Here is a 12,051-nt window from a genome sequence, read left to right as displayed (position 1 = left end):
GGTGCAGCGGGGGTGCGATGGGGGTGCAGGGGGGCACGGGCGGAACGGGGGGGGGGAATGCAGCGGGGGGGGACGGTGCGAGGCCGGAATTAGGGAAGGGGTGCAGGGGGCGGGGGGGCTGCGGCGCCGCGCGGGCGGAGTGTCCCGCGTGGGGCTCCGGGTGGGGCGCAGAGCTTGGTATGGGGGTGCCGCCGGCGCTCACCCCGCTTGGCCTGTTCCCCCCCCCCCCCCGGTCCTGCTGCTCGTGGAGGCGGAGCCCCACCCCCGGCCCCAGCTCTGCGGGGGGCGGGGCGTGCGGGGTGACGGTCCCGAGTGGGGTTCCCCGGGCGCTGGGCACCCCTCTGCCGCGTCCCGGGGGTGCCTGTGTCCCGGGGAGCATCATCCTGGCTGGCTGATGCCGGCCCCAGGGGTCATTACCGGGGTGGTGGGTCATTACCGGGGCAGTGGGTTATTAGCTGGGCAGTGGGTTATTACCGGGGTAGTTGGTTATTAGCTGGGCAGTGGGTTATTACCGGGGTAGTTGGTTATTATCAGGGCAGTGGGTTCACAGACGTCCTGTCCGGCGGGACACCCGCGTCCCCATGAGGAGAGGAGCCGGCGCTGGGCCATGAGCAACGCCACGGCCCCCACGGCCCCGGGCACAGTGGGTGACTCACTGGTGGGCTACGTCCTCGGACCCTTCCTCATCGTCACCCTCCTCGGCGCCTTCCTGGCTGCGGTGAGTGGGCGGGCAGGGCCAGAGGGGCCGAAACACCTTCCCGAGCCCCGCGCCCGCTCACGCCTTCCCCTGCTCTCCTTGCAGGTGATGTACGTCCAGAAGAAGCGGAGGTGAGCGTGGGGGGGCTGGGGCTGAGTTTGGGGGGGCGATGTGGGACCGGTCACCGCTCAGCTGCCGTCCCCCTGCCAGGTTTGACCGCCTGCGCCACCGGCTGCTGCCCATGTACAGCTACGACCCGGCTGAGGAGCTGCAGGAGTCCGAGCAGGAGCTGCTGGTGGAGGCAGAGGACACCCGGGTGGGTGACCTGCTGCGTTTTGGGGACGGGAGCTTGGTTTCAGGGCCGGCTACAGGTGGGGTGGCTGCGTGGGTCGCTTGCCGGCCATGCACAGTGCTGCCGGGAATTGCTGTTTATCTGGTTTTTTGCACAAAAAATTAGCGTTGAGCAGCACCCCTGTTAGGGAGCCCACGGGGGCTGTTGAGCCCGGGTGGGAGCCCACAGAGCCAGCCTGCCCCGAGGGAGCACAGGGCTCTGGGAGCCAGGCGAGGGTTTGGGTATAATCCAGAGGTTTTTGGGAGGGTTGTGCCTGCGAGCCCGGGGCTTCTCCACCCACCGTGATGCCGTTTGGGGTTGCTTTGCCCCCCTGCTTGGCACCGGCGGGGGTCTGGGCTGGGGCCACTCGCCGTCCCCTCCCAAAGCTGCCCGGCGTGCTGAGGGCACGCTCTCTGTTGCAGGTGGTGCCCGGCTGGGGGGGGCCCTCGCCCCATCGGCCCCCACGCGGGGACTGGAAGGCCTGATGCTGCCCGGAGAGCTGGGGCCGAATCCTGCCCGCAGGAGGCAAGGGAGGACGGTGTCAGCACCGGCGCCGCTGCCTTCGCCATCCACCGGGAAGGGCAGGATGCACCCGCGGTAGCGTGGCGATGCCGGTGGCTGCTGCCCGGGAGCAATCCCACCTCACGAGCACTGACCGTAACAGGTTATCTCCCACCTCGGCACCTATTTTTGCCAATTTTTTTTTGCTTGAACCGCCCTGCCAGCCCCTTAAAATGCACCGAGCAGGACGGCCGGGGCTGGCGCCCTGGTGAGGGAGCAGCTGGGCTTCAGGGCTTTGCCGGGTGCGGAGGGCAGGATGCCCGCGGAGGAGCAGCGTGGTGTGTGCTGGAGCAAATAAACTTGTTTCTTTGCATTTGGCCAAGAGCCTCCCGCGTCGGGCAGGGAGGGTTTTCAGCAGCACAAGCGCTGCCGGACCACGGGCCAGCCCGACGTTGGACAGGGTCAGCATGACGCATCCCTGCCTCGGCAGCATCGTGACTCGGTTTAGTAATAAAAAGGCACGAGGATGGGAGTTTGGGGTGGGGGCGGCAGGGTTTTGCCTGTTTCTGTTTCCATCGGCAGCTCCCGTCTGTCCCCACGGAAGATGGCTGGCACCGTCACGGATGTCCCTGTGGAGAAGGTACCGTGCGGAGCGGCCGCTCCGTGCCTGCGGGCTCTCCCTGCGTGGCGAAAACCTGCTCCCACCCTGCTGCTGGGGGCTGGACCCCAGCCAGAGTCCAGGGCAGAGGCATCAAAATGTCCATAAAATGTTTTATTCAAGTAACTGCAAATAGGAAACCAAAAGGTCGTTAACAGTGGACCAAAAAAAAAAACAAACCCAAACCCCGAAACCCCCAATTTTCTCCCGCCGGGGTCACCTGGCACCGACCTCCGGTCCCACTGCAGCCGTCGTGCAGGGGGCGGCGCGGCAGGGGGTCCCCCCACCCCACCACCCTGCCAGCCTCTATCCCTTGGAGCAGCAGAGCAACCTAGACCTTAGAATAACAATTTAAAAAAAAAAAAAAAAAAAAAAAAAGCCCAAAAAAGGGGAGGGAAAAAAATACCCCACGGCCCCCAGCAACACCCCGAAAAAGGAAACACGGAGCCTACAATGCCCCGGCGGCCGGCACAGCAGCAGCACGTCTGTGAGTTCAGAGAGTGGAACTTAAATATCCAGAGGTAGTTGTGAATGAAAGGAAAAAAAAAAAAAGTACTAAAAAAAAAAAAATATATATATATATATATACCAGAACCTATGAGGAAAGGGCCGCCCCGAGCCGGCACCCCCGGGGACGGGCACCGAGCCCCGGCATCACCGCGGGAGCTGCTCTCCCACGCACAGTGCAGTCGCCCAGGACTGGGGGGGGGGGGGGGATACAAGGGGGATTTGCCCAGGGTAGCAGCAGGCCAGAGCGAAGGTCTAATGCATTTGGGGGTCTCGCCTTTGCTGACCCCCCCATCTCTTCCCTGCAGAGGCCTCAGGGCAAAGCCCGGTGCTGGGGGGGCAACCAGCACCCGCTTTGGATGGGTGAGATCACTGCATTGGGGGAGAGGGGCAGCAAAGGTGGGGGGTCCCAGCCCTGGCTCTCTGCCAGGCACCCCCTTTGCCAGTGGGGCTGCCCTGAAACCCAGCACTAGAGAGAGGGGGGAGCCGGGGTGGGTGCCCCCCCCCCCCCCCGCCTTGGGCAGGGGGTTGCGGGGGCCGCCTGGGTTGGGCCATTTTCCAGTGCTGCCGTTGTCTGAGGGTGAGGAAGGAGCAGAGGAGGGAGGAGGAAAAAGCCAGGGCGGCGCAGTGGGTTTCTCCCCGTCCCTCTCCCCCGGCTGCCGAGGACACGGGACCGTCAGGTGATGAGGTAGCACCGGTTCGGGATGTTTCACTGCTCCTCCTCGGATGACTCCTGGGAAATGTTCACCTCTTCCTCGTCCTGCTGCTGCAAGGCAAGGGAGTGTGGTCGGGGGGTGCCAGGGGCTGCAGGCACCCCCCCGTCGTCCCTGGATGAAGGGCTGACCAGGCGCATCACGCCCCTTGTGCAAAGAGGGAAACTGAGGCACCAGCACCCTCCTGGATTTGGGAACTGGCCCTTGCTCCAGGTTTAACCGTTATGGGTTAAATCCCAGGTAAGAAACCCCCCGGGTGGGCTCGCAGCGAGGAGAGGGGAGCCGCGCACCCTTGGGTGCATGCACACCCTGCAACTGTGAAACCACGCTCCCCCGCGCCACTGCCATGTCCCCAGTTGCCACCAGAGGGGTGCCGGTGGCGGCAGGACCGGGTGTCCGTGTCCGGGTGTCCGTGTCCGGCCCCGTGCGCTGGGGTGGGCGGCCGTGAGCATCGTGGCCCCGCACGCGGCCGTGAGTCAGGGCTGAGTGTGAGCGTGAGTCAGCGCCGGCCTCCGCTTCCTCCCGCTTCATTCATAAAACAGCCACCGCGGCCGGTGGCTGCCAAAGTGGGACATGGTGTCCCCGGCATGGCCCCGCCGGCATGGGACGGGCTCGGTCCCACCCCGCCGAACCAACTCCCTGCCCTGGGGTCCCCGAAATAGTCCCTGGTGCTGTGACACTGGTGCAGGAGACCCCAGGATGCGACCCCCTGCTTTGCAACCCTGGCTGGTCTCAGCCCCTCGCCCTCTGCAAGGAATTTAAGTGGGAAAAGGGGCAAAACCCTGCATGGGGCAGAGCAGCCGCACCCTGAGGATGCTTTTGGGTGGCTCCTGTGTCCCAGTGCCTGGTGGCAGCTCCTGGGCACAGGAACGTGGCCTGGGACTGGGGACAGTGGGTCGTGCATGCTGGGAAGGGAGATGAAACCCGCTCCCAACCGTCCGGGTGATGCTCGTGGGTGCCCGGCAGCCGCCTGAGCTCCCACGGGGCTGCAAATCGAGGGGAGAAAAGGGGAGAGGGAGGAAAAAATGAAATGGAGGAGGGAAAGCACAAAATAAGAGTGGCTGTAGTGCACGGGGGGGGTTGGTGCACACGCAGGCTGCAGGAATGCTGTGCCGGTGACGCAGCGGGTGCCCCGGCAGGCGTGTGCCAGCATGCCACCGAGGCAGGACCAGCCGCCTCCTGCGTGCTGCTCCCAGGGAGGCGGGGGAGCCGGGACAGCTCAGTCCCCCCGGCACCGGGGCATGGCACGGCCAGGTTCGGAGCCCATCCTGTGCCATGCCACGTCCCCTTTTTGCTCACTGCTCTGCTCTCCTCCAGCCCGGCAGCATCTACCCCACACTTGTGGGGACAGCCAGGGGTCTGCCATGCCCCCAGAGTGCCCAGCACCCTGCCAGGATGGAGGAGGAAGGGAAAAGGCCACTCACCGATTTTTTGGGTCGGCCTCGAGGTTTTCTCCCTGGTGTGACTGCAGCTTTCTGAGCAAAAAAAAAAAAAAGACATTTTGGTCAGGCTGGGGCTGTTCCCTCGTCCCCAGGATGCTGGCGGGGGGCAGGCAGCGTTCCCCTTCCATCCATGACTGCCAAATTCATCACCCCAGTGGCATCTCCTGGGCTGCTGCACCCAGGTGGCCCCGGGGCCGCAGCCAGGGCCCCCCCCGGCCCCCCTCACCGCCGGCTTCCAGCACCAGGACTGCCCCGGCCTTCTGACTCACGAGGCGGGCGCAGGATGTGAGTCGCATGTTTTGCAAACAGGTTTATCACGGGTGTCCACATGCTGACACACATGGTCCCCGGCTCCCCCCCCCCACACCCTCCCTGGGTGCCAGCGCCGAGACACCCCCCTCCCCCCAGGGGTAGATTTGCCCTGAATTATCTATAATTGAGCTCAAAACGGACCTGTCGTCCCAGTGCATGGCTGCTCGGCCGGAGCAGCCCCCGTCCCCAGCCACCTACCCTGCTTTTCGGGGTGGCCTTGTTTTTACTGCCCTTCGGCCGTCCGCGGGGTCTCTTGGGGGTCGGGGCCTCGCTGGGCTCCTGCTGGAGGGAGAGCAGAGGGGGATCGCTACGGATTGGGGGTCCCCAGGGAGGGATGCATGCCTGGAGCAGCTCCTGGTGCAGCAGTGCACCCCAGGATGCTGCAGGCTGGGAGCCCCGTTCTCCCCAGCAGACCCCGCTGGGGCAGGGATGCTCTTGTGTGTGGTACTGGGAGCACTGGTTGCACTGGGATCGGTGGTCAGGCGCCAGGCACAGGCTCCCACGCGTCCTTCAGCCGGGCGCGTACGTGACCCGTCCCGCCCCGGTATTTAATCGCTCGGCTTAGCCGGGCAGTCCCTGCCGGTTTCTCAGCACCGGAGCCCGGCTCACTGCCGGTGTCGCCGCCTGGCAAAGTGTCGGGGAACCGGCAAATCGCCATTTCTGGGGGAAAATGATGTGCACAAACCCCACCTGCCCGGGGGGGGCGGGGGGTGGGGGGGTGGCACTATAAAGGCTCTGGCAGCATCTTATCCCTCTGAGCAGCTTTTGCTAATGGGGCTTTAATTAGCCCGTCGGCAAGGGCAGGTTCAGCTCAGCAGCCTGGGGAGGAGCAAGGGGAGGCCCCGAGCCCTTCCCTGGGTGTGGAGGAGCTCTGGGGTGTTGCAGGGCTGGGGGGGCTCTGAAGCCCCCCGGGAGGGTTTGGCTGCCTGTGAGTACCCGGGTGGTGCTGCCCAAAGGGAGGTGATGGGGGCTGCACCGTGGGCATCCCCATCCCTGCCCAGGGGATGCTGCCGGGGTGCAAGTGGGGGGTTTCCCGCTGCCCTGTAGCCTGGGGGTGCCCAGCCCCTGAGGGCATCACTACAGGCAGAGCTGCCCAGTGGGGTGCTCCCCCCCCCCCCCTTCCCAGGGGACCCCACATACCTGCGGCTTCTTCCTGGGCCGCCCCCGGCCCCTCTTCTCCGACACGTCCTTCTCCCCCTTGGAGGCCAGGGGCTGGCTGGATTTGGCGCCAGATTCGCTCATCGTCCTTCCAGTGGCGGTGAGGAGGAGTGGGAGGGGGAGGAAGGTCGGTCAGCGATGGCTCGCCATGCCGGCCGGTGCTGCTCCCCCCAGCCCTTGCCCCGGGGCAGGCGGGCGCTGGAGGCCACGGAAGCGACTCACGGGGCTGCGAGGGAGAAGCGGAGCCACCAGAGCCTCCCGCGGAGTCAGCCCGGCCATGGCCATGCCCCTGCCGCCCGCTCCCCCCAGGTAAGGATGCTTGGCCCCCCCAGCTGCCGCCTGGCCCCTCTGTGGGGATGGGGGTGGCTGGTGGGGTATCAGCACGGACAGGAGGTGACAAGGACCAGGCTCCCCCCTCTAAGAATGTCCCTTAGAATGAAAATTCAGCTGAAAGGAGCAGCTTCTGCCCTACTCCAGCCCCTCCCAGAGGCTTGCCCGCATCCTGCTCCTCTCCCCGTGTGGAGCAGGGACCAGCCCGTGCCCAGGGCACTGCTGGGGCTGGCAGGGGCCGCGGGGGAGAAACCAAAAGCATCACTAAGAGCTATGTCTAGAAGAGACCCCCATCTGTATTTTTTAACCCCCCAAGCCCATTCGGCAGCACCACGCCGCAGGGTGCAGGGATTTTCCACCCTAGAAATGCGGAGCACCTCGGGCAGGCGCGACTCTCCTCCCGCTGCTGCAAAACTGGTATCTGCAAAACCGCCCCTGCTGCACCCACGTCCCTCCTGCAAACAGACCTTTGGCCTGTGCCGGTTCCTGCCGCGCGTCCCCTTGCACCACCGGTGCCGCGGTGCAACAAGCCCAGGCCAGCACCGACGCACGGGGATGGAGCAACCTGTGTGAGGCTGCAGGGCCGGACCCTGGCAGCGGGACCCCGGTGCCGCTCCCCGCTCTCGTGGCCCTGGTGACCAGCCCCACGTGGTGGCTGCTGCTCTCACGCCAGCTGGGTGAGGCTCTGGGTGCTCGGACCTCCCCGTCTCACCTGTCCCCTGCTCCCTGCCTGCCCCCAGGGTGGGTTTGCAGCTGCATCCCTGCCGGGGATGCAACCTGCATCCTCCCATCACAGACTGGGGAGCAAAATGAACCGGCTGCCAGGCAGGATCCTGCCCCGAGCCCACGGCACGGACACCCTGCTGAATTAGCCAGTGCCCCAGTGCTAAGGCAGCTCCCGGGGTCCCCAGCAGGCATTTGGGGAGCAGCAGCTTGGCCAGCCTTTCCTGCAGAACCCGTCCCCTTTCCCCAAAAGGAGGAGAGCAGCTCCAGATTTAATCTGGAGTCCTTGAAATCCCAGACACTCTGTCAGCACCGGCAAGTTGGAACAGGACAAGCGGTGGCACGGCACTGGGGGCCTCCGGGCATCCCCACAGGGGTCCCAGGGCCCTGGAAGGGCGGTGCAGGCTCCCACAGCCCTGCTCCCCCCCACCTCACCCCCCCCCACCTTGAAACCCAGCGCCACTGCACCCAGGGCAGGATGCTGCACCCCTGACCCTGCTCCTGCCACCCCGGCTGGGTTTAGGGACAGGCACCGCCTGGCACTTGTCCTAGGGACGCTGGGTTGTCCCCTCCCCTGTGCATGTCCCAAAGGGCTGGATGGCTTTCTTTGCTCATGAGGAAATCCCACAGAGGAAAAGGCTCCATCTTCCCATCTCCACCTCGATGCTTCCCCAGGGCTGTAGGGAAAACCTGCTTTTCCAGAGCCATGGGGCCGGTTCCACACCCAGCTCCCAGCCCGGGAGCCAGGAGGATGGGCTCCGGGCTGGAAGGGAGCAGGATTGCTACCACAGCCCCGGCGTTTACTGGTGACCCAGAGCACAGGGCGCCTGCTCTGCTCCTCGGTCGGGCGACCGTGGCCATGCAGAGGGGGGGGCACCTGCTCAGAGCGGCGATGTGATGTTTCCCAGCAGAAATAAGGCGGCGAGAGCAGCGTCCCGGTCTCGCTGCCCGTAAGCGCGGGGCTCGGAGCTGCCTGGGAGACTTCGCTAGAAAATCACAGTGTTGCTCTGGGATGGATGGTGCAAATCCCCTGGGCCACCTCTCCCTCGGGGGACGGTCCCTGCACCCCTGCCCTGGGTCTGACCCACGTCTCCAGAGCAAGGCAGCCCCCTGGCCCGCCTTCTCCTGCAGGTAAAAGGTTGTGTGCCCGGTCTGCGTGCAAAGACGGAGGCACTCTCCCTACCTCTGCCTACAGGGTTAAATAACGCTTAGTTTTGAGCAACTGGTTTCAATTTGGATGGTGTTAGAGCAGCCGGGACAGGGCTACCGGGGAGAGTGGGGCTGCGGGGGGCAGCCGGGGTGCTGAGCCCCCCCGGGGACGCTGAGCCTCTTCGGGGCGGCTGGAGCGGGCGCGGGTGAGACATGTGGTGTGAGGAGCCGCACTCAGACCTTCGAGGCTTTTTAAAAAACACGCGTCAGCTCCCGCTCCCCTCTGGAAGTGACTCACGAGTGCAAAACAACAACAAAACCCACCCTCGGATTCTTTTTTTTTTTTTTTTTTTTGGGAGACAGAAACCATGCTGTCGTGTAAACACCCCGAAAATATTACTCACAGCATCCCAGCGCCCTTCAAGGGATCTCTTAAAAAAAAAAAAAAGTATGGTTTAGATTTAGGAAAGAAAAACGCCGGCCGGCTGACCGGGGGCTGGGATGGGTTTGTCTCTTTTTAAGTCAATCTTTGCCAGAGGAAACGCAGCCTCCGAGCCGTGCTGTACCCTCTCCCGTAGCTGGAAACAGATGGGCCCAGTATGGCCCCCACCTGCCGCGCTCTCCTCCACCCCACCGGGGATGGGCACGGGCCCCACACCGTGGCTCCGGCCAGGGATGCTGAGAGGACCCTCCCCGCCGTGGGGATGCCACCGCGTACGTCCCCCTGAGCCAGAGCCGGCCGCCACCAAGTTGTCGGTGCTGGGGAAAGCACGTGCACATCCCACCCGTCCCTCCACCACCTCCGAGCTCTCCCCAGGCGCTCCAGAGCTGAAACCACCCGGGGGACCGAGGGCTCCATGCCCCGCTCCGGCAGAGAGGGAGATGAGGAGGAGGATGCTTGGGTGGGAGACAGGGGATGCTCCTCTCCCCCTCCCCAGCATCTTCCCAGCCAACACCCCTCTTCCCAAGAGTGGTCCCAGCTCGGCATGATGCTCCCCAGCTTGGGGGCACCTGCCTGGCCCCGGGAGCCCCCCGAGCCTGTGGGATGGTGCTGGGCACGCTGCGGGAAGCAGCTCCGGCCCCGCTCGCATGCATCAAAGCCGTATAGGAGGGAGGGAGCAGCTGTGTTGCCATGGAGGAAAGGAAGCAGCTGAGAGAGAAACCTTTCCACGCAGGGAGGAATCGGTCGGAGATGAGGGCAGGGGACTGCTGGGCTTCCCGACGCTGGGAGGGATAAATCTCTGCAAGGTTTGGAGGTGGAGGTGCTACATCTGCCTCTCGATCGATGGAGCTGGGGGATGAAAAACTCCTCCCCTCTCCATCCCTATGGATGGTGAGCTGCCGGACAGTCCTCCCCCAGCCCCATCGGGTCCCTCTGCTCTACAACACGAGCTGGGCCGTTCTCAGCAGCCACCTCTTGCACAAGTGACGGTTGGGTTGCAAAAGAGACATCCTGGCCCCTCGGAGCGATGCTCCTCGCTGCCCCTGGGCCTGCTCCTGCCTTCCCCCACCCGCCCGCGCTGGCTTACACCTCTCCATGCAAATAACCCCATAAATCCCCCGCTCCTGCCACCTACTCTTAGATTAAACAAACCAGCCCAGGAGAAGGAGGGAGGCAGGCGGTGGCTTAGATCTTAAAAAGAAAAAAAAAAAAAAAAAAAAGAATCTCTTCACGCCCAGGAAATCTAGCCTGATTGCAGCTGGAGAAGGATCCCGGCCGCACCTCCGGGCAGAGGGAGGACGGGAGAGGGAGGAGGGGAAGAAATAGTGGAGCAGAAGTTGAAGAGCCTGTTCGGCAGGGGTGCGAGGGCTGGGAAGGGATGTGCGCGGCTCCTCATTAGGACAAGCCCTCCATGGGGCTGCTTTGAAGCCCCCCCCCCCCCGCCCCCCAGGCCTGCTATTAAGGAAAGTCCTCCCCCCCTTCCTTCCTGGGCATGCATAATAAAAGGAAGTGATAAAAGAAAGGAAGGAGGGAGGTGGGGAAGAAAGAAAAGAGGCAGGAAGGGCATCATCACACGCTTTGTGAAGCCCCTGTCCTGCGGGGTGTAATAAAACCCCGGGTGGAGCCAGCCCTGTGTGGCATCACCCACCCACACCCCACCCCACCCCACCCCCCCGCCGGGGAAGGGCTGGGTGCAGGGGCTGGGGGGTGCGGGGCCCCACGGTCTCGCAGTGGGGACCAGCGTGGGCACTGTCCGGGGAGGGGGGGGGCGGCTGAGCCCCAGCACTGCAACTTTGCACCGACTGGTGTGCCCTCACCCCCCCACTCCCGCCTTGAGCCGGGCTTGGCCTGGCCCCTTGCACCGGCCCCACGCACCTTGCACCGTTCCAACCCCACGCCCACGCCATGCACCGGCCGCGGCCCCACGCACCTTGCACCGTCCCATCCCCAAGCACGGTCCCGACCCCACGCACACTTACACCGGCCCCCCACGCACCCTGCGAGCCCGGGCACGGGGGGGGTCCCCAGTGCCGGCGGCCGGGGCGGGGGGGCTGCACCCCGGGGCCGTGCGGGGTCTCCCCCCCCCGCCCCGGGCGGTGCGGGGCGTTTGCATCACCCGAAACCGAGGAAGTGGAGAAAAAAGTCCCACCGTGCCGGGAGCGACCGGCACCGGGGACCCCCCGACCCCCCCTCCCCACGGCCCGGGCAGCCCCGCCAGGTGCATCACCCTATTAATAACAATAATTAATAACAAGAATAATAAAGAGAGGCATTGCAGAGCCGGCCCGCCGCACGCACACACGCGTCCTTGCAAATACAGAGCAAACCGGGGGCGATCGTGCACAGCATGCGGAGAGGGGGGGAGCAGAGCCCCGACCCCCCCCCCCCCAGCACCCCCTCCCCAAGCCCACCCCCGCACCCCCCAGAGCAGAAAGGAAAGAGGAAGGCCGGCACTCACAGTCAGCTTGATCTCGGAGCTGGGTGCTTGGGGTGGTTTTTTGGGGGTGGTTTGGGGGTTTTTGGTTGTTTTTTTGGTTTTTTTTTTTTTTCCTGGCGTGTCTGTGTTGTGAAGCGAATTAAACCCCCCCCTCCCGGCGGCTGCTGCTGCTCGCAAATGCGGATCTGAAAGGAGAAGGCAGAGAGAGAGGCTGCGACTCACACACGCATCCACAGCTCAGCCAGGCCCCCCTCTTATTTATATAAATAATAAAGAGAGAGGAAAAAAAAAAAAAATTGCTCCAGGAGGAAGGAAGCTGGGTCAAAATCATTTGCAGGGAACGAGGGGGGAAAAAAAAAAAAAAAGGAAAAGGGGGGGGAGAGAAGGGGGGAAGGAGCGAGCTCCCAGCCTTACTGGAGGGGATCCAGCTGCTAAAAATAGCAAAATCACACTCGAAATTAAATAAGGGCAAACAGGCTAAGGGGAGCTTCCAGCCCTTGCGGAGCGGGGAGAGGAGGAGCCGGGCTGCATCACGGCCGGCGGGGGCGGGCGGCGGCGGGGCCGGGAGCGATAGGTCCGTTCAAAGGGCTGCGGCGGGCGGGCGGCGGCTGCTCCCCCCCCCGACCCGAGCCCCGGGGCTGGCGGAGGGTC

The 12,051-nt window shown here is 64.4% G+C and overlaps 2 protein-coding genes across 2 annotated transcripts; one reads left to right on the top strand and one right to left on the bottom strand.

The window, feature by feature from the left end:
* The first annotated feature begins 553 nt into the window (after positions 1 to 553).
* On the top strand, positions 554 to 1,902 carry SMIM29 (small integral membrane protein 29). The gene is made up of 4 exons (XM_050911475.1): positions 554 to 718; positions 803 to 828; positions 908 to 1,013; positions 1,451 to 1,902. The coding sequence occupies exons 1-4, from the start codon at positions 608 to 610 to the stop codon at positions 1,511 to 1,513; spliced, it is 306 nt and encodes a 101-aa protein (XP_050767432.1). The 5' UTR covers positions 554 to 607; the 3' UTR covers positions 1,514 to 1,902.
* A 1,334-nt stretch (positions 1,903 to 3,236) lies between these two features.
* On the bottom strand, positions 3,237 to 11,499 carry HMGA1 (high mobility group AT-hook 1). Its single transcript, XM_050911523.1, has 5 exons — positions 11,422 to 11,499; positions 6,302 to 6,407; positions 5,360 to 5,440; positions 4,832 to 4,882; positions 3,237 to 3,460 (listed from the first exon to the last, which is right to left on the bottom strand). The coding sequence occupies exons 2-5, from the start codon at positions 6,401 to 6,403 to the stop codon at positions 3,404 to 3,406; spliced, it is 291 nt and encodes a 96-aa protein (XP_050767480.1). The 5' UTR covers positions 6,404 to 6,407; positions 11,422 to 11,499; the 3' UTR covers positions 3,237 to 3,403.
* Positions 11,500 to 12,051: the final 552 nt, after the last annotated feature.

The sequence above is a fragment of the Gymnogyps californianus genome, chromosome 27 (assembly GCF_018139145.2).
Source record: "Gymnogyps californianus isolate 813 chromosome 27, ASM1813914v2, whole genome shotgun sequence".
Lineage (NCBI taxonomy): Eukaryota > Metazoa > Chordata > Aves > Accipitriformes > Cathartidae > Gymnogyps > Gymnogyps californianus.
The sequence above is the reverse complement of the archived record's forward strand: the minus strand, read 5'-3'. Positions and strand labels throughout refer to the sequence as shown.

Bases quoted from the DNA above. Each gene is read 5' to 3' on its own strand.
- SMIM29 (XM_050911475.1), top strand. From the start codon at position 608: ATGAGCAACGCCACGGCCCCCACGGCCCCGGGCACAGTGGGTGACTCA. The intron at 719-802 runs GTGAGTGGGCGG...CTCTCCTTGCAG, and splicing joins TCGGCGCCTTCCTGGCTGCG to GTGATGTACGTCCAGAAGAA. The intron at 1,014-1,450 runs GTGGGTGACCTG...TCTCTGTTGCAG, and splicing joins TGGAGGCAGAGGACACCCGG to GTGGTGCCCGGCTGGGGGGG.
- HMGA1 (XM_050911523.1), bottom strand. From the start codon at position 6,403: ATGAGCGAATCTGGCGCCAAATCCAGCCAGCCCCTGGCCTCCAAGGGG. The intron at 5,441-6,301 runs GTATGTGGGGTC...TCCCTCCAGCAG, and splicing joins GGCCCAGGAAGAAGCCGCAG to GAGCCCAGCGAGGCCCCGAC. The intron at 3,461-4,831 runs GTGAGTGGCCTT...CTTGCCTTGCAG, and splicing joins GAGGCCGACCCAAAAAATCG to CAGCAGGACGAGGAAGAGGT.